Source organism: Schistocerca cancellata, chromosome 5, assembly GCF_023864275.1.
Source record: "Schistocerca cancellata isolate TAMUIC-IGC-003103 chromosome 5, iqSchCanc2.1, whole genome shotgun sequence".
NCBI classification, from domain to species: Eukaryota; Metazoa; Arthropoda; class Insecta; order Orthoptera; family Acrididae; genus Schistocerca; species Schistocerca cancellata.
Window position 1 is genome coordinate 454,750,716 of NC_064630.1, and position 21,935 is coordinate 454,772,650.

The 21,935-nt window shown below is 44.5% G+C and overlaps 1 protein-coding gene across 1 annotated transcript in view; it reads left to right on the top strand.

Annotated features, from left to right (window-relative positions):
* Window positions 1-21,935, top strand: part of LOC126188599 (heat shock factor 2-binding protein-like) — a 147,892-nt gene that overhangs the window by 90,059 nt on the left and 35,898 nt on the right. Inside the window, exon 4 of the mRNA XM_049930201.1 lies at window positions 9,169-9,332. Coding sequence (XP_049786158.1) covers window positions 9,169-9,332 — 164 coding nt within the window. The remainder of the gene's footprint in view (window positions 1-9,168; window positions 9,333-21,935) is intronic.

Sequence of the window (21,935 nt, forward strand, 5' to 3'; positions counted from 1 at the left end):
GCCATGCTCTAGACGTACATTCTCAGAAATTTGTTTCTCAAATTGAAATCTGTTGTTGATTCTAGCGGTATTTTGGTGAGGAATGCATTCTTCTCCATGTTAATATGCTTTCTATATTCCTCTTGCTTTGTCTGTCATGTGTTATCTTGCTTTCAAAGTAACATAATTCGTTCACTTCGTTCACTATTTTGAAATTACACCATATTTTCATCGTAGTACGATTTAATTTTCATTTCATCATTCGTTGTGTTGCCTGAAGTTATCCCAACACTATCGCTGATTTGTAGGTTATGGGTGTGCCGAAGAGTTTTTGTTTTTCACGCAATTCCCAGCAACCACTTTAGCTATATTAGTGACAAACAAATCGTGTACTATTTCAGTATTGTGTTAATACTTCCACACTTGGTTGCGAATATATATTTTTTCATACACACTCTGTACCATTACATAAGACTCCAAATACAGTTTTTGTTGACCGGCTAGCTAGTATTGCTTCTGATTGGTCACGTAAACACGCCAACATCGATTCAGGAAATGGGATTCTAGCAACATATCGTCTTTTGTGCATTCGATATTTACTCCAAAGCAAACGCTCAGCTGTTCTCGAAACATGATTGGGTTGTCAGATTCCTACCTACATTTCAAAGATTTTAATATATTCGAACGGATTTTATGTGGCATGAAGGGAAAGAAGTATTCTACTGAGCATGGAGTTATCAGTTTCCTTTAGTTAACAGAAGAGACTGACATTCTGTCTTATACGCCATGTGATCAAAAGTATCCGGTCACCTGGCTGAAAAGCTTACAAGTTCGTTGCTCCCTCCATCGGTAATGCTGGAATTCAATATGGTGTTGGTCTACTCTTAGCCTTGATGACAGCTTCCACTCCCGCAGGCAAACGTTCAAGTCAGGTGCTGGAAGGTTTATTGGGGAATGGCAGGTCATTCTTCATGGAGTGCTGCCCCGAGGAGAGGTATCGATGTCGGTCGGTGAGGCCTGGCACGAAGTCGGCGTTCAAAAACATCCCAAAGGTGTGCTATAGGATTCAGGCCAGGATTCTGTGCAGGCCAGTCCATTACAGGGATGCTATTTTTGTGTAACTACTCCGCCACAGGCCGTGCATTATGTGTACCGTGATTCGTCACTCCACACAACGTTTTTCACTGTTGAAACAATCAATATTTACACTCTTTACACCAAGCGAGGCGTCGTTTGGCGTTTACAGGCGTGACGTGTAGCTTATGAGCAGCCGCTCGACCATGAAATCCAAGTTTTATCACCTACCGCCTAACTGTCATATTACTTGCAGTGAATTCTGATGCAGTTTGGAGTTCCTGTTTGATGTTCCGGATAAATGTCAGCCTATTACACATTATGACCCTCTTCGACCGCCAGCGGTCTCTGTCAGTCAACAGACGAGGTCTGCCTGTACGCTTCTGTGCTGTACGTGTACCTTCACGTTTCCACTTCACTATCACATCGGAAACAGTGGACCTAGGGATGTTTAGAAGTGTGGAAATCTCGCGTACAGACTTATGACACAAATGACACCCAATCACCTGAGCACGCTCGAAGTCCGTGAGTTCCGCAGAGGACCCCATTCTGATCTCTCACGATGTCTAATAATTACTGTGGTCGGTGGTATGGAGTACTTGGCAACAGGTGGCAGAAAAATGCACCTAATATGAAAAACGTGTGTTTCTGGGGGTGTCCGAATACTTTTGATCACATAGTGTAAGACTGAAGCAAACATGTAAACGATGGCATACACTGATGAGCTAAAACATTATGAGCACCTGCTTAATAGCATGTTTTTCCATCCTTGGAACGAAACACACCTCTGATTCTGCGTATCAGGGATCAAACACTTCGCTGGCAGGTTTATGGAGGTATGTGGCATTACATGTCTACGCGCAGGTCATATAATTCGTGTAAACAACGGACCGCTAATTTGCGTAGGTGGTGATGACGTCGTACAGCAAATTAGGAGCGGATCATAGGATTTACAGCAGGCATATTTTGTCACCAGTTTACTATAATTCCCCTCAGACCACAGTGGCACGGTTCTAACTTCAAGCCGGCCGTTGTGGCCGAGCGGTTCTAGGCGAGTCAGTCCGGAACCGTGCTGCTGCTACGGTCGCAGATCTGTGTCATGTCCTTAGGTTAGTTAGGTTTAAGTAATCCTAAGTCTAGGGGACTGATGACCTCAGATGTTAAGTCCCATATTGCTCAGAGCCATTTGAACCATTTTTCTAGCTCCGAGATACGGACAATTACACAGCCGAAAGAGGACATCGCCGCGGAGGGAGACATCAAGCACGAAGGGAGGCAGTTGGTTCGCAGTTGTCAGCGTGTCTTCGTTTACTACCACAGGTCCCATGCAAGCGCAGGAGAATTCTTCCGTAGCATAATATTGGTCCCACCAGCCTGCGCGGGTGGGGCGCTGCACGTTTCGAGTAGCCATTCACATCGATGACGGCATGTGTGGAGACGACCATCGACCTACTGTAGCAAAATTGTGATTCACCCGAGAGCTGACATGTTTCCATTGATCCACGGTCGATAGTCCCGTGCCCATTGCAATTGTAACTGCCGCTGTCGTTGGGTCAACATGTGGACACGCAGAGGTGGTCTACTGTGGATGTGTGCTATAAACCACTTGTGGGTGCATCTATCCTACTTTGCAGAGCAGACAAATCTCCTAACCCCAAGTTCTGTGAAGAGTCGTGGACGTCTAATCATTCAGCGCCTAGTCGTAGTTTCACTGTCATTCTACCTCTTTCCGCAGATCTTTACGACAGTAGCACGTGAACATTCTATCAGCTACGCCGTTTGCGAGAGACTCGCTCACAGGCTCTGCGTATTGATAATCTGCCCTTTGTCAAAGTCACTTATCTCAATGGGTTTTCCCGTTTGCAGCCCATATTTTCGCCGTGGCTATGCCCCGTCCTTGTCTGGTCTGCTTACGTACTTTTGTTACGGCGTCACATGGCCGTACGCCACCAGGCCGCGTCCAACGTCGCGGTGGGCAGTGGTCATAATGTTTTGTCTCATCAGTGTATTTGTATTCAAATGGCTCTGAGCACTATGGGACTTAACATCTGAGGTCATCAGTCCCCTAGACTTATAACTAATTAAACCTAACTAATCTAAGGACATCACACACACCCATGCCCGAGGCAGGATTCAAACCTGCGACCATAGCGGTCGCGCAGTTCCAGACTGAAGCGCCTAGAACCGCTCGGCCACACCGGCCGGCGTGTATTTGTAGCATTAAAAGAAATCGCAATCGTTTGCACCAACCGTTTATTCTGCGAAGCTGGATAATTTGTAAACTGCTATACACAGTCTCCCTTTTACATCTACATCTACATCTACATTTATACTCCGCAAGCCACCCAACGGTGTGTGGCGGAGGGCACTTCACGTGCCACTGTCATTACCTCCCTTTCCTGTTCCAGTCGCGTATGGTTCGCGGGAAGAACGACTGTCTGAAAGCCTCCGTGCGCGCTCTAATCTCTCTAATTTTACATTCGTGATCTCCTCGGGAGGTATAAGTAGGGGGAAGCAATATATTCGATACCTCATCCAGAAACGCACCCTCTCGAAACCTGGCGAGCAAGCTACACCGCGATGCAGAGCGCCTCTCTTGCAGAGTCTGCCACTTGAGTTTGTTAAACATCTCCGTAACGCTATTACGGTTACCAAATAACCCTGCGACGAAACGCGCCGCTCTTCTTTGGATCTTCTCTATCTCTTCCGTCAACCCGATCTGGTACGGATCCCACACTGATGAGCAATACTCAAGTATAGGTCGAACGAGTGTTCTGTAAGCCACCTCCTTTGTTGATGGACTACATTTTCTAAGGACTCTCCCAATGAATCTCAACCTGGTACCCGCCTTACCAATTAATTTTATATGATCATTCCACTTCAAATCGTTCCCCACGCATACTCCCAGATATTTTACAGAAGTAACTGCTACCAGTGTTTGTTCCGCTATCATATAATCATACAATAAAGGATCCTTCTTTCGATGTATTCGCAATACATTACGTTTGCCTATGTTAAGGGTCAGTTGCCACTCCCTGCACCAAGTGCCTATCCGCTGCAGATCTTCCTGAATTTCGCTACAATTTTCTAATGCTGCAACTTCTCTGTATACTACAGCATCATCCGCGAAAAGCCGCATGGAACTTCCGACACTATCTACTAGGTCATTTATATATATTGTGAAAAGCAATGGTCCCATAACACTTCCCTGTGGCACGCCAGAGGTTACTTTAACGTCTGTAGACGTCTCTCCATTGATAACAACATGCTGTGTTCTGTTTCCTAAAAACTCTTCAATCCAGCCACACAGCTGGTCTGATATTCCGTAGGCTCTTCCTTTGTTTATCAGGCGACAGTGCGGAACTGTATCGAACGCCTTCCGGAAGTCAAGAAAAATAGCATCTACCTGGGAGCCTGTATCTAATATTTTCTGGGTCTCATGAACAAATAAAGCGAGTTGGGTCTCACACGATCGCTGTTTCCGGAATCCATGTTGATTCCTACATAGTAGATTCTGGGTTTCCAAAACCGACATGATACTCGAGCAAAAAACATGTTCTAAAATTCTACAACAGATTGACGTCAGGGATGTAGGTCTATAGTTTTGCGCATCTGCTCGACGACCCTTCTTGAAGACTGGGACTACCTGTTCTCTTTTCCAATCATTTGGAATCTTCCGTTCCTCTAGAGACTTGCGGTACACGGCTGTTAGAAGGGGGGGCAAGTTCTTTCGCGTACTCTGTGTAGAATCGAATTGGTATCCCGTCAGGTCCAGTGGACTTCCCTCTGTTGAGTGATTCCAGTTGCTTTTCTATTCCTTGGACACTTATTTCGATGTCAGCCAAGGAATTTTAGTGCCAAACACTCTAGTATGTAACGGATGACTAGTGACTAAACATTCGCTTATCCTTTACGCAGAAATATGAATGTGTCTTTAGTCATCTGAAAGTTTTCTAGCCATTCTAGGTCTACAGAACGTTGGAGTACAATATTCTGCACTAAAGATCAGTGCGCACATCTTTTGCAAAAGCCCGTAATTTAAGGATCTTAGCAAAACGGTTTTGAAAGCATTCATTAGTGGACAAGTGATTTTAAACGCTTCTACTTGTTCAGTCTTCTCCTCCGGTCCAGCTATTTCTTCTTACGAGTTCATTCATATCCGTAAGGATAATGTATTCTGTATCTACTAAAACGATTATAATAACCTCGCTCCATCAAGCAGACGAAATCGAAAAGCTGTTTGTGTGACGCTCTGAAAACTAAAATTAGATCGGGTTAGCAAAATAAAGTAAATCACAACACACAAACATGATAACAAAGAACAGTTTTTAAAATTCGATTTTGATCTTCTGGAAGTTGTGAAACATGGAAATGCAGGGGAAATGTTCTTTGGAAGCCTTTAAAGTACAATGATTCTCCACAGTGACCAAGTATGCACAGTTCTTGGTAGACACCATTGACAAGTGCAAAGTGTCCCAGAAAAAGTGAAGTGTCGCGTGTTTGAGGAGCCATTTCTTGCGGCTTATTAGTGTGCGACTGTGCTTCGTCCTTCAATTAAGTTTATTTGGTACAATAAATTACTATAAACGTGTTGTTACGATCCGCCAAGTAACATCGTTCACAAGGTCTGACACAAACGAGACGACACTGATGTTGGAAACTTGTTCACCTCTCAGATATGTTCAGGTGTCACCTGGCAATGCGAACTGGTTACATGGTCGCGACGGCATCACCTTCGTGTACTCCCGAGAAGCAGAGAGCTAGGGTAGCGATAGTGTATACTCCAATACATTTACGAGTATTGGGCTGTCACAGGCGCTACTGAAGGAAGCTCATTTTTAGAAAGATAACAGCAACCGAACGGAAAGGGTTTCTCACCTTAGCTGCTCACGACGTATCGCTGTCAGTGTCCTTGAAACTACCTCCTCCGCCCCCTCCCCCCCCCCCCCCCCACCACCCAATGTTGACGCTGGTTTCCGCAGCTGTTTCAGTTGATTTGCCGCATGCTGTTTCATTCGGCAGTGATAATGCAGACATTTTGTTCCATTCTACGCCCACCGATGTAATCATATTTTCAGTTTACTTGTTGTCAAAGTATCTTTCCTCCAGTAGCGGCCAAGATCGTTTTTAGCCTTTCAAGTGTTCCAATTTCACAAAAGCACAAAACTTAAAGCTAATGTCAAAGCAGCAAGCTCAACTGAAACCAGGCTCTGAGTCTGAAAACAGAGTAGATAATATACTGACATTTCTCCAGAAGACTAAGCCATAACGCTTTTTGTGGAACAGCGTATGAGTTTCTTAGCATGACGGATGAGAATCACATGAAAGGATCTGCGGTGCATCTGTCGAGTCACATCAAATGAACTACAAATAATCCCTGAATCAGGGTCCCACAGTGTGAACTCCGAATGATCGACGAAAGACTTCCGAGTGACAGGTTCCTCTATGAGCTCTTAATGCTCCCAGGCTGCTCGGCTGATCTCAACGATAGAGCTCAAAACTGACTGAACTCTCTGACTAAATGAAGGCCAGGCTGCCTCTTCTTGGCTCTTTTGTTCATTTTCCCCTTCCTGCACTCCATGGTGCTGTCTCTCTCGTCATATTTTCTTTATCATTGGTGGGCTTTATTTGAAATGTCACCTAATGAACTATCGAAAGGCGGTAACCACCCCTGTCACTCTCGTGCAAGGTGTCAAACTTCAAATCATGGGTCGAAAAGTCTCAGGCTGGCGGCTCGCATACAACATGGGAACTTCAGCGTCCTTTCCATGCTGATTCCCCTTGAGGCACCAGCCACAGAGGGCTGCTGGTTCGCTAAGAGCTTAGATGCCTGATTTTCTTGCGAAAACCGCTGAGAATTTCTTCGAGTGATTCAGAGTATTCCTGAGCCACGCAGCTTATGAAAAAGCCTGTTTGTCAGCAATTGAAATGCCTTTACGTCCCCGAACAAGTCTCTCAGGCTCTCGGAACTCAGCGGCGTCAGTGGTCTATCTTCAAACTGTCCCTGTGTGTCTTGTGTAGCTTCCAGGACAGTCTCCTTATAGCGAGGTGTGGCATAGGTAGAGTACTTTTGACCTGAGCACTGAGCTGCAAAGTATTACAGTATGTTCATCATTTTGATTTGCAGCTCCTTCTATAGGCCGTGTTTGCAGTTAAAATTGTAGGATGTGAGGTCCGCCAGTTATGCAAATCACTGGTTTTTCTCAGTACCCAAACATGTTTCGGCACCACTGTGCCATCATCAGTGGGTTTTAGTTTTTATTTATTCTGCACTGTGAATATTTTTGTTGAATGATTATATATGCACGTAATTTTATAATCATTGAACAAAAATGTTCACATTGCAGAATAAATAAAAACGAACACCCACTGATGATGGCACAGTGGTGCCGAAACATGTTTGGGTACTGAGAAAAACGGTGTTTTGCGTAACTGGGGGACCTCACATCCAACAATATTACAGTATGGAATGTATCCTTTCTGCTTCTACATTTTTTCTGTGAACTGCTTTTCCTGCGTGTGTAAGACATTACGTGCTAAACTGTTCATTATTTTAATAACATTGTATATCACAGACTGGCTTCAGTAACTCATTCTTCGATACTCGAAATCTAACTATCCTTATACTTCTGTATTTTGTAGGACACAACATTGTAATTGCTTCCATTTATTTTCTCCGTATTTTTTCCATTTCCCGCTTTTCATTTTCATACAGTGTTAATACTTCAATCATTAATTCTGACGAATTCCTTATTAAATTCCATGCCAACATATGATGCCACCGGGCTTTTGGGGGACTGATGACCTTCGCTGTTTAGTCCCCCTTAAACATCCCAAAAACCACCACCACCACCACCGTGCTTTCTTGTTCCAGCTCTTTCCGCTCACCTCGTTTTCGAAGTAGCCTGATTTCGACCAGAAACGCTGAGCTCGTGAAGATGGACTTTCCAGTCCGCTTCCATTTGTTTTCTTTTCTGTATTCGTTTTGCTTCTTCACGATATAATTAGCAGGCTTTATATTAACCCACTCCTTAAGACTAGAAACGTAATTCGTGGCGTTTGTTGCCTGTCGCCTCCTTATGTGATAATAACTTATTTCTACGGGAGACAAACATTGGTTTCCTACCTAAATATAGTACTTCACACTAATCAGCAGCCGGCCGATGTGACCGAGCGGTTCTAGGTGCTTCAGTCTGGAACCGTGCTGCTGCTACGGTCCCAGATTCGAATCCTGGCTCGGGCATGGATCTGTGTGATGTCCTTAGGTTAGTTAGGTTTAAGTAGTTCTGAGTCTAGGGGACTGCTGACCTAAGATGTAAAGTCCCATATTGCTCAGAGCCATTTTTGAACTAATCAACTACCATGTTTCTCATTAATAGTATGAATCTTTTAAGAAAATAATTGAAATTGATCATCCTATATCACTTACAAGTATTATGATGTGATAAAGTTTCTTTATCTTTCAAGTTGTGCAGTGGACCAAGCTATTAGAAATGAGTGTTAGAGAGTTTCATAAGCCTCCCTGTCTAGGAGACAGACTCTGGAAGCAAGATGATACCGGCTGTCTTGCGAGAGAAACTTAGTATCCTATACCGTGCTCGCTCTAAACCTGTGATTCCGTTGTACTTTCCAGAGACCGTTATATGCTTATTCAACTTTGCCACTTAACCGCTGAAGTTTGATTACGGGATCCGTGCTTCGGCTGCCAAATCTAGGTCAACGTCTCACGTGTAAGAAGAAAGAAATAAACACTGCAGCACTATCGTCTATACAAACTGTCTCGATACTGCATGTCTTACCACTGAGAGTAAAATTTTGTAAGCAAGTTTATACACGAAATTTGGTAGTTTTTTCGCATCCTGTTCTGCTAGCTTCTCTCAGCTCTTGTTGCTTTACCGCTCCTTCATTCGCGTCTTTTCCTCAGTAAGTTCGCCCAATAGGTTCAGCATCCTTCTCTTCTTTTTCCCTTTTCAGTCGTGGATTCCATTTCAGAACCTTCCTTGGCCAGCAAGGAGGAGTTTTGCTACAGCGATAGTCCCAACATGTTCAGACCAGTTCCTGCGAAGTTGTAACGGCTCACGAGTGAATGTGCGAGTGTGTGTGTGTCTCTTGCAGGGCGGCAGGTTCTTTCGGGCAGCGACGCAGCTCGCCAGCTGATGATTGAATTCATCACCTACTTGCCCATCCTGCCGCTGCCGTCGGGGAATAAACTCAAGCAGCTGATGCTGATGGCGCTGTACAATGTCAGCATCAATAAACGCGGCCTGCGCTTCCTGCAGGTAAGTTCCGCCGATGAACTACTTCTCTCCATCCTGCAATTAGCAGCTTTGATCACTCAGTCATTCTTTAACTGCTGCACTGTGTCGTGTGTGTGGTGTGTGTGTCTGTGTGTCTCTGTATCTATTTGTGTGTGTGTGTGTGTGTGTGTGATGGAGTAGGTCTCGAACCTCAGTTTGCGGTCAACGCTCCTACCGAACACAAGTAACTATTTGTTTCAAAGCTTCAGTCTGTCTGTAACTTTCCCCTGTTATTTTGAACTTCACAGACGTCCTGCAGTAAAACTATGTCTTTTGAGAGTAAGATGTGTTGTGGAGAAAGTCGGCGGAAGGGCTATTTCGCTTCCCGAATGAATGTATCACTCTCCTAGTCCAGAGCATACAGCTTCAAACGTTTTTTTTTATTTAGTTATTTACTAATTACAAATTTAAAAGACCTATTACCTGATATTGTGGAACAGTTTGTGCACCCTACAGTTTAAGTTTGTCATCTTCTTCCTGGATTCTCCTTCTCTTTTAACCTGCAGCATTTGGCATGGAATAATACTCTTTTAAAATAACAATAATTTGATGTTCAATTATATATAACATTTCGTTGTTTTAAGAAGAACGTAAAAATAGGATAGGTTAGAGGAGAGATATTTTAGTGCCATCACCGACTTAGTTGCGGTGAATACCTCTGAATGGTTTCTTCTAGCTTTTGACTGCAATTCACAACAAACAAGTATACAGTTATTAGTAGAAAAATGGAATTGCTAATCCTATGCATTAACATTTTCTATTCACCCATGTTCAACAATGGGTGCTTTCTTTAGTGCATTTACATCACCTTACACTAAATTTACTCTTCTATTCGCTATCCTCAACCATTATTTGATCTCTATGTACAGTTTGTGAGTGCATTTTGACATGTTATGTCTGCCATAATTCTAGGTGTCTCGTTTACTGTTACATCTCATCTTCCTCCTCCTCACCCTCCTCAGAGACATTGTTATCGCTGTCACTGTCGGAGCGTTCCCCACGCTCTGAGATTGTTGATACTTTTCATGTAGACACGTCTGTTACGTCGTGTCCGCAGGTATCTTCTTGTGCTGTTTTTGAAATAGTGTCTGTCAATGCATTTAATAGTACCCATTCTTCTTGGTCTCTTTTTGCTGTGTATATATGAATTTCTGTTTGTGTGTTGTCTAGGTGAGGTGTATGTCTGTTACTCGCAGAAGAAGACAGTGTGTTGTAGGCAACCTTCTTCCCCGCATGAGCATATAGGGGAAAACATCGCGGCAGGGATCGATATGTTTCATTCTCAACCGCTCCCTTGTTTCAGGGAGGAAGTTGTACAGTCCCTTATCAGTTACATCCTTCTCACCATGCCAAATATCCAAACACCAACTTTTAATGTGACGTGTCGTATGTATCGGAACACCAGTTACTGTGTGTTTCTTATCTACATTGACGTGACGAAAGTTTTGGGGTACCTCCTACTATGGTGTCGGACCTTGGCTTGCCCGGCGTAGTACAGCAACTTGGCATGGAATGGACTCAGCAATTAGTTCGAAGTCCCCTGCAGAAATATTGAACCATGATACCTGTATAGTCGTCCATAATTGCGGAGGTGTTGCCAGTGTAGGATATTGTACACGAACTGACCTCACGATTACGTCCCAAAAATATTCGATGAAATTTATGTCGGGTGATATGGATGGCCTAATCATTCGCTCAGACTGCCAGAATGTTCTTCAAATCAGTCGCGAACAACTGTAGCCCCGAGACATGGCGCATTGTCATCCATTAAAATTCCATCGTTGTTCCCTGACATAAAGTCCATGAATGGCTGCAAATGCTCACCAAGTAGCCGAACATAATCATTTCCAGTCAACTGTCGATTCAATTGAACCAGATGACGCAGTCCATTCCATGTCAGTGCCGCCCACATCATTATGGAGCCACCACCAGCTTCCACAGCCCCTTGTTGAGAACCTTGGTCCATGGATTCGTGGGGTCGGAGCCGCACTCGAACCCTACCACTACCTCTTACCAACTGAAATCGGGACTCGTCTGACCGAGCCGCGGTTTTCCAGTCGTCTAACGTCCTATCCATATCTTCACGAACCCCGTAGAGGCATTGCAGACGATACCGTGATGTTCGCAAAGGTCCTTTCGTCGATCGTCTGCTGCCATAGCCTGTTAAAGCCAAATTTCGCCGCGCAGTCCTAACGCATACGTTTGTCGTACGTCCGATACTGATTTCTGCTGTCGTTTCACGCAGTATTCCTTGTGTTTTTCAGCAGCTCTACGAAAAGGCCGCTGATCTCGGTCGTTAATTAAAGGCCATAGGCCACTTCGTTGTCCACTGTGAGAGGTAATGCTTGAATGTTGGTATTATCGCTACATTCTTGACACTGAGGATCTGGGAATATTTAATTCCCTAACGATTTCTGCAACGAGATGTGCCATGCGTTTAGTGACAGCTACCAAACCACGTTCAAAGTCTCTTAAATCCTGTCTTGCGGCCAAAATCACGTCGCCAACCTTTTGATCTGAATCTCCTGAGTGTAAATGCCAGCTCTGTCATTGCACCACCCTTTTACACCTTGCGAACGCCATACTGTCTTCATTTGTGTATGTGCATATAATTTTCCCATGACCTCATTCTATTCTGCCGATGTTTAACCAGTAAACTGGAGTTCTGTATTTGATACTGATATCTATCGGGAATATTCCGAGCACCATACACAGTGCATCCACTGAGACGGTGCCGAAGGCTCCTAAAGGCCTTAGGACGACACTTCTGTGCCGTCGTCTGACTGATGCATGAGATCCGCAATAATGTTGACATCGTCCACAGCTCTCATGGTACCTTCGATCACTACCACTGGCCTCGCGTATTTCAAAGACCTCTGTACCATAATACTGATCAACCAGACTGTATCTTCGCGCGAGGACGGCGTATCAAGACACGATTATCGACGGTGTGTAACACAGAGCGTAGTTCATCCTAACAGACGGCACGTTTCCGTTGATCCACTTCCCGATCTCGATGATTCCGTGCCCATTGCAAACATAACTGACGTTGACGTTCGGTCAGCACGAGAATATGTAGTGTCATCTGATGCGGAGCCTCGTGTTCAACTATGTGCGCTCGACGATGTGCTCCGAAACATTCGTGTCTGCACAGCACTGCACTCTGTCTTCAGATGTGCCGCATATTACCGCCTGTCCTGCTTTACAAAGAGCTGGCAAAACTTCAACTTCAACGTTGCAACGTGAGGCAAGGACGCCCAACACCTTGTCACTTCTTTGTGGTTTCACCACCCTTCAACCACTTTCCATAGACGCTCACGACACAAGCACAAGACAAGCCAACGACCATTGCCATTTGCAAGATAATCATTCCCAAGCTTCAGGCTATAACAAACTGCCCTGTCGAAGTCGCTTATGTAAGGGGATGTCTCCATTTCGGTAAGTATTGTCACTAGAATTATTCTCCCTCCGTCTCTGCTCCACTTACACACATTTCTTACCGCGTCCCGTGTCTGTAACACCACGGAAGGGATTTAATTTCGTGGTGGACAATGCTCATAACGTTTTATTCCATCACCCTGTGTGTGTGTGTGTGTTTGTGTGTGTGTGTGTGTGTGTGTGCGTGTGCGTGTGTATGTGTGTCCTTGTTCATTCAAAGTTATCCATCAACTTCGTTCGTTTCGTTGGAGGAACCTCTAGTAGAAATCGTAAGTATGAACATCACTGGAAATGAAGTTTTGAGACGAGCACGAAGGCATTCTTCGATACTTACTGCTTTATTTTTAAGTACAATCCACCTGATATCTTAAGGTGTGTCTTTATTTGACGACGAAGGTGGTATGTCCGGTTGAGGGATCTGAGGAAGGATAATTATAGCTCCCTCCACCTCCACCCTCCGTACATGTCTTTGTCCACGTCTATCCACGTGGAGACGTGATTATTATTATTATTATTATTATTATTATTATTACTATCATTTTCTGCACAGTTTTTTAAACTATATAACTGAATATATAATTTGGAAGTGTGAATATCAATAATGTTTTGGTATTTAAGTTTTGATAGCCGATTGATGAGATGCTTGGATAGCCAAAGGGCTAAAGCAATCGCTCGCGGTAAGCATCGAATTACGTGGCCGCGAGAATCACGACTGGGAGGTCATGCAGAGTCGAAGTCGCCAGAGAAGGATGCAAACAGAGACTGGTCAAGGAAAAGGTGGATATCGCCCAAGTCACTGCAAATGTGTCATCCCAGCACTCACCCTAAGTACCTTAAGGAAACAGAGTTAAACCAAAATATTATTCGACGGACATCTGAATCCTAACCTCCGCAAGCGAAAGTACACAATTAAAGCAGAAAGACCGATTTGATTCTGTTGTGAAGGGAGGAAGTTTTGAGTTTAATGACCCGTCAAAGACGAGATCGCAAGAGACTTAACTGAAGCTCTCGTTGGGGATGAACGAGAAAGGAATTCAAGAGTGTCTTTTACAAAGGTACCACACCTCCATTTGTCTTAAGTGATTTAAAGAAACCACGGAAACCTGAATCTAGGTGGCTGGACTGCAATTGCTCTCGAATGCGAGCCCAGTCTCTCATCTCTGCGACACTAGGCTGGACTTCATGCTTGCCGGGAGCCTTCATACTAGATGAGCAAGCAGAGCTACACGTATTGATCGTCAGACTAATACTGATAACCCTCAGGAGCGAGATACTGTCACGACGTATGCTAATTGTCAGACTCAAAGTTAGCCCAGATTTCTTGTTTATAGTTGAAATGGCCCATTCTCTTCCGGCTGCTCTTCTTCTTCTTCTTCTTCCTTCTTCTTCTTTTATCCCACGTCTTCAGAGTGTCGGCATGTTACTCTAGATTTTAAACTGAACAACCAAAGAAACTGGTACACTTGCCGAATATCGTGTAGGGACCCTGCGAGCGCGCAGAAATGAAGCAACACGACGTGCCATGGACTTGACTAATGTCTGAAGCAGCGCTGGAGGGAAGTGTCACCATGAATCCTGCAGGACTGTCCATCAATCCGTAAAAGTATACGAGGGGTGGAGATCTGTCCTCAACAGCACGTTGCAAGGTATCGCGCATATGCTCAATAATGTTCATTCCTGGGACTTTGGTGGCCGGTGGAAGTGTTTAAACTCAGAAGAGTGTTCCTGGAGCCGCTCTGTAGCAATTCTGGACGTGTGGTATGTCGCATTGTCCTGATGGAATATCCCAAGTCCGTCGGCATTCACAATGGACATGAATGGATGCAGGTGAACAGACATGAGGCTTAGGTACGTGCCACGTATCGGAGTCATATCTAGACGTATCAGGGGTCCCATATCACTTCAAATGGCTCTGAGCACTATGAGACTTAACATCGGAGGTCATCAGTCCCCTAGAACTTAGAACTACTTAAACCTAACTAATCTAAGGGCATCACACACATCCATGCCCGAGGCAGGATTCGAACCTGCGACCGTAGCGGTACCGCGGTTCCAGACTGAAACGCCTAGAACCGCACGGCCACCACGGCCGGCCCCATATCACTCTTAACTCTACACAGCCCACACCTTTACAGAGCCTTCACTAGCTTGCTAACATGCAGGGTCCATGGATTCATGAGGTTGTCTCCATACCCGTACACGTCCAACTACTTGATACAATTTGATGCAAGACTCGTCCGACCTGGCAACATATTTACAGTCATCAACAGTCCAATGTCGGTGTTGAGGAGCTTAGGCGAGCAGTAAAGCTTTGTGTCGTGCAGCCATCAAGAGTATACGAGTAGGCCTTCGGTTTAGAAAGCCCATATCGATGAGGTTTCCTTGCATGGTTCGCACGCTGGCACTTCTTGATGGCCGAGAATTGAAATCTGCAGCAATTTGCGGAAGGGCTGCACTTCTGTTACGTTGAAAAATTCTCTTCAGTCGTCGTTGGTCCCGTTCTTGCTGAATCTTTTCGGCTGCAGCGATGTCGGAGATTTAATGTTTTAGCGGATTCCTGTTATTCACGGTACACTCGTGAAATGGTCGTACGGGAAAATATCCACTTGATCGCTTCGTAGGAGATGCTGTGTCCCATCGCTCGCGGGCCGTCTATAACGCCACGTTCAAACTCTCTTAAATCTTGATAACATCCCATTGTAGCAGCAGTAACCGGTCTAACAACTGCACCAGACACTTGTTGCGTTGCCGACCGCAGCGCCGTATTCTCCCTGTTGATATATCTCTGTATTTGAATACACATGCCTATACCACTTTCTTTGGTGCTTCAGTGTACTACGTTCCCGGTAAAGGTTGGCCGGATGTGTTCCAATCGCTACCCCTCCCACCGGGGACCGAATTAGCGTTCACTACCTGTTTGTGTCTACCGTTATCCTAGGTGAAGGTGTGATAACGCGTTTGAAACGAATGCGAATTATGTAAATGAGTCGGTATAGGGTACTAAGCCGGTATTCACCTACACCAGTGGTTCTAACCTGGTGGTAAGTACCGCCTGAGCTCTCAAATGAAATCGTCTGTGGGCTAAAAACTAAATGATTCGATGTATTTCAGTCAAGAAACTAAATTATTTTCAAAAGATCATTACTATTTTCATATTTTGTAAGTCTCTATTGTTGTTTATGTAAGTTACAATAATTACTATTTCTCAGTTAGTAGAAGAAAATGTCTTCTCCAAGTTGCAGACAGTACCTACAGTCGTCCAGAAATTGCTTGATTACTCGCTTCGAAACAGACAAATGAATGCATTGATAACACGACACAACAGTAATTACATGAGGCTGCACGTAGTATTATTATTATTAAACTGTTTAGACACAAAGCATTAACGCCTGAAGTTGTCCAACTTGTGCCACTTCAGAAGCAAGGAGTCTAGCAATCAAGTGTTTCACAAACAGTACGTGTAGTGGACACATCTGAACTTGTTTGATTTTAAATGGCGTTGCAGGGTGCATGTCAGGCAAGTGCCACAATGGAGAAGAGTAATGCAGGGGAAATATGTTTCGTAGGAAGTATTTACCCTCACTGTGGATAGTTAGCTTTGTTATCTGAGAAGGAGTTGTGGGCAAGACTTGCGATGCACCGCAAATTGCTTAATTCATTCTAACACACACGCACACACATTAAATGTCATTCATCTTTCCCACCTTTCATAATTTTAAAAATAGAAGTGTTCCAAGAAAAGTCTTCCATTCTACAGTTTAGTTAGGTGCTAAAGTTGGCGATAATGCGGGGGAGGGCGCAACAGATGGCAAGGGGGGGGGGGAGGGAGGGGGGGTACTATCAAATGTCTGATTGCACTCAGGGTAATGGTCTAGGAAAGGCTAGTAACCATTGACCTAAATGGGTATGGGAAACCAACTAAAAGCCACATCCAATCTGGCTGTCACATTGGCCCTCGCCGTAAATTCGTCGGTCGGTTTCGATTCGAAGGCGGTACAACTCCCAGGATCTCGGAAGTTGCGTGCTAACACCGGCGTTTGTCTGGGCGACTTACTTGAAGCTGTTCTGGTGCAGTAATTTCTTGTAGGTGATTACATCCTTCGTCTTACGACAAGTGCTAACTGAGTTATGGAGATGAACTAGAGCCACGAATGGGCATTTTTCCTAGTACTCACCCCAAACCTTTAACAGGTCATAGTATCGGCTACAAATACAGCTCTTGAACCAGGTAAAGGAAACTACTGTAAATCACTTCGGGCATGTGTGGCAGATGAGGGTAATGATTCCATATTTACGTGTTTCACAGCTGTCGAAAAGATTTTAAGTGTTCACTTTCTTCTCTTGAAAGTGTAACTTTAGTAGCTGAACTTAATGACTTTTCCGGCCAGTAGGATAAGGTTGCAATCGATGGGTCGGCTCCATCGATGAGCCAGCTCGATTGCTCTGTGTATATTGACAATAGGCGCATGCTGGCGGTCATTAAGTGTACACCGCATTGCCAGAGACTCGCCATCTTTGCGGTGTGGTGTTCCACGAAGACAAAGCAACAATGAAAGAAAGTTACGTTTTTACTATATCCTTGTAGGTGATTAGTGTTAATGATTGAAACGTCTTAGTGATATGGTAATAGTGATTCGCTATCTGCAGCCATCATTGGAAAGTATGGCCAATTCACAATAATTTTGTGATATTCACAATGTAAAGTTACGTATTGCGGACGGAACAGGAGACGTCAAGTGATGCATTTCGTTTTGCCTTGAATGAACCACGGCGAATTTTGTCTAATCTTACGCCAAAGCAGGCCACTATGAACCAAATTTAGGCAATGGCTGTCATTACATGGTTTATAATTGTTGGTAAGTATTTTTATAATCAGTCATAAGTTCTTTACTTCCGAATGCCACATGTCTACTTTTAGCCTTTTTGCTTTTGAATGCATGTTAATCGGTTTGAGATGCCAACAAAAATTTTCTAAAAATGAAAAAACAAAATGTATTGACACCTTATTTAAATGCGTGTAGTATTTAAGAGCTGTTACACTGTAGGCCATTTACGAAAACTGCCTGGCCCAATGAAGAAAATGTCCCCTTTATTGGACCGATGACATACGTTTCTATTATTTTAAGCTTTTCGTTAACGGTAAATATCTACAACTACAGTGCCTGCTATAGTAAAATGCGAAAGATCATTTTCGAGTTACATCGAAAATAAAATATTTATTACAATATCCGAGGATTTTGTGACACACTTTCTTTAGGCGACCCATCGATAGCAACTTTCCGCTGCATAAAACGTCGTATGATTAAGCTTTATTTTGTTCTGTGGATCTACTGGCTCGAATTATTTTATGGAGACAACGTCTTCACTAATAGTGTATTTATATATTAGTAGTCGCTGTTCAGATTACCTGGGAACGTGATGATATCCAAGAGCGAATCACGACACTGAGCCGGAGAGTTCAAGCAGGATGGTGAATATAACGCACTTTGGGAGGAGGCTTTCATCTCTCTATCATTTGACGGGACTCAATGAGCCAATAAAGCCTAAATTGACGTGAGATGCATCGGGAAAGGCGATTAGCAGCGAACAAGGACGGCGCTGTCTATACTACCGATCCCATTAGAGATGAAACCAGCGCAGTCCACGAGACGGTCCTTCAGGAGTTTTCCCGGTCACGGAACAGCAAAAGCCGTAGAATTTTTGAGCAGAGACTGTTTACTTCTGAAGCATCAGTCCAAACTTGGCCCAACAGCATGGATTGCAGTCCACAATACGTCACTGAAATACATGTGAGGCGTCTATCATCCTGTAGTGGCGTTAAATTAATTGCTCCCTCGTCAGATCCACTTCCCAGTAGCTTCTGTTCTTTAGATATTTTCAGCGTACAGTTGACTATGTGTCAACTCATCTTCATGGTTCAGTATGTTCCTCATGTTTCTAGCTGCTTGAGCTAAGCCGTCTGCGAATGGTAGTGGTCACACACGAAATATTTATTGATGGCGTAAAATACTACAGAACTGACTGAATCATTATGCAGAGGAGTGTAAACTGTTTGGAAACCTGTTGAGAGATAGAATCGAGTGTCAGAACAGGACTCGAACCTAGAACCTTAAGTTAATTTGGAAATTTCTTACCGAGGGAGGTATCCAGGCAGGAGCCACCACCCATTTGACAGCTTAAATCCAGATGTACCTTTCTCCTTCATTAAAAATGTACAGGAGCTCTCTGGAAAACTTTGCTAAAATAACACTCAGGGTTACTGCGAAGACTTAGCGGCAGCCTATAATTGACTTCCGATTGAATCTTTTATTCTGTTGCTGTTTTAAAACTTCCAGGCAGATTGAAACTGTGTTCTGGATGTGGGGTCGAATCCTGAACCAGTGGTCTCACTGGCACCACACATAGCGACTGATCTGTCGAAGGACCCATTGCCTTCACTGGCAGGATTTTTTATTCTAGTCACAGTTGGGCACTGAACTTTAGTTCATCTGGAAGTTTCAATTACACAAAAGCCAGACGTTCGCCTTTGGGGACACTACATGCGTTATGTGATCAAATGTATCCGGACACCTGGCTGAAAACGACTTACAAGTTCGTGGCGCCCTCCAACGGTAATGCTGCAATTCAATATGGTGTTGGCCCATTCTTAGCCTTTATGACAGCTTCCACTCTCGCAAACATACGTTACATCAGCTGCTGGAAGGTTTCTTGGGGAATGGCAGCCCATTCTTCAGGGAGTGCTGCACTGAGGAGAGGTATCAATGTCGGTCGGTGAGGTCTGGCACGAAGTCGGCGTTCCAAAACATTCCAGAGATGTTCTATAGGATTCACGTTAGGACTCTGTGCAGGCCAGTCCATTACAGGGATGTTATTGTCGTGTGACCACTCCGCCACAGGCCGTGCATTATAAATAGCTGCTCGAACGTGTTGAAAGATGCAGGCGCCATCCCCGAATTGCTCTTCAACAGTGGGAAGCAAGAACGTGCTTAAAACATTAATGTAGGCCTGTGCTGTGATAGTGCCGCGCAAAACAACTATGGGTGCAAGCCCCCTCCATGAAAACCGCGACTACACCATAACACCACCGCCGAATTTTACTGTTGGCACTACACACCCTGGCAGATAATGTTCACCGGGCATTCGCCATACCTACTCCCTGCCATCGGTTCGCCACATTGTGTACGGTGATTCGTCACTCCACACAACGTTTTTCCACTGTTCAGTCGTCCAATATTTACGCTCCTTAGACCAAGCAAGGCGTCGCTTGGCACGTACCGGCGTGATGTGTGGCTTATGAGCAGCCGTTCGACCATGAAATCCAAGTTTTCTCACCTACCATTTAACTGTCATAGTACGTGCAGTGGATCCTGATGCAGTTTCGAATTCCAGTGTGATGGTCGGGATAGATGTTTGCCTATTACACATTACGACCGTCTTCAACTGTCGGTGGCCTCTGTCAGTCAACAGACGACGTCGGCCTGTACGCTTTCGTGCTGTACGTGTCCCGTCACGTTTCCACTTCACTATCACATCGGAAACAGTGGACCTAGGGATGTTTAGGAGTGTGGAAATCTCGCGTACAGATGAATGACATAAGTAATACCCAATCGCCTGACCACGTTTAAAGACCATGAGTTCCGCGGAGCACCCCATTGGGCTCTCTCACAATGTGTAATGACTACTGAGGTCACTGATTTGGAGTACCTGGTAATAGGTGGCAGAGCAATGCATCTAATATGAAAGACATATGTTTTTGGGGGTGTTCGGGTACTTTGGTGTCATAGTGTCTATTTGCGGACTGAGATATCGAGGGATACATCACGACTCGCCCTCACTCTTCTGTTCAGGGCTGGTGCGACAAATAATCCTTATGACTCAGAAAGTTTCAGTTATACAAATGGTCCGGAATTGATTTAAGCTAGATAACGCGTTGATTAAAAGTTGGACTGGAATACAGGCTACAAAATGCCCATATTAATTCTGGTCCGTCTCATCGTTAGGAATATGAAATTTAAATACGGATTACGACATTTTCATAAATGAAATAAGCAGCTCCATACTCTTCGCTGGAGACAGGGGAGAGTACTAAAGATACCCATTCTGGTACGGTACTTTGGAACTTATTTTATGATCCACGGAGACTATTTATGTATCTAAGAACAAATGGATTTACGTTTTACACGAATTATCAAATATACACTACCGGCCATTAAAATTGCTACATCAAGAAGAAATGCAGATGATAAACGGGTATTCATTGGAGAGATATATTCTACTGGAACTGACATGTGATTACATTTTCACGCAGTTTCGGTGCATAGATCCTGAGAAATCAGTATCTAGAATAACCACCACTGGCCGTAATAACGGCCTTGATACGCATGGGCATTAAGACAAACAGAGCTTGGATGGCGTGTACAGGTACAGCTGCCCATGCAGCTTCAACACGATAACACAGTTCATCAAGAGTAGTGACTGGCGTATTGTGACGAGCCAGTTGCTCGGCCACCATTGACCAGACGTTTTCAATTGGTTAGACATCTGGAGAATGTGCTGGCCAGGGCAGCAGTCGAACATTTTTCTATATCCAGAAAGGCCCGTACAGGACCTGCAACATGAGTTCGTGCATTATCCTGCTGAATTGTAGGGTTTCGCAGGGATCGAATGAAGAGTAGACTCACGGGTCGTAACAATTCTGTAGTGTAACGTCCACGGTTCAAAGCGCCGTCAATGCGAACAAGAGGTGACCGAGACGTGTAAGCAATGGCACCGCATTCCATCACGCCGGGTGATACGCCAGTATGACGATAACGAATACACGTTCCTATGTGTGTTCACCGCATGTCGCCAAAGACGGATGCGACCATCATGGTGCTGTAAACAGAACCTAGATTCATCCGAAAAAATGACGTTTAGCTATTCGTGCACCCAGGTTCGTCGTTGAGTACATCATCGCAGGCGCTCCTGTCTGTGATACAGCGTCAAGGGTAACCGCAGCCGTGGTCTCCGAGCTGATACTCCATGCTGCTGCAAACGTCGTCGAACTGTTCGTGCAGATGGTTGTTGTCTTGCTAACGTCCCCATCTGTTGACTCAGGGATCGAGACGTGCCGTTACAACCACGCGGATAAGATGCCTGTCATCTCGA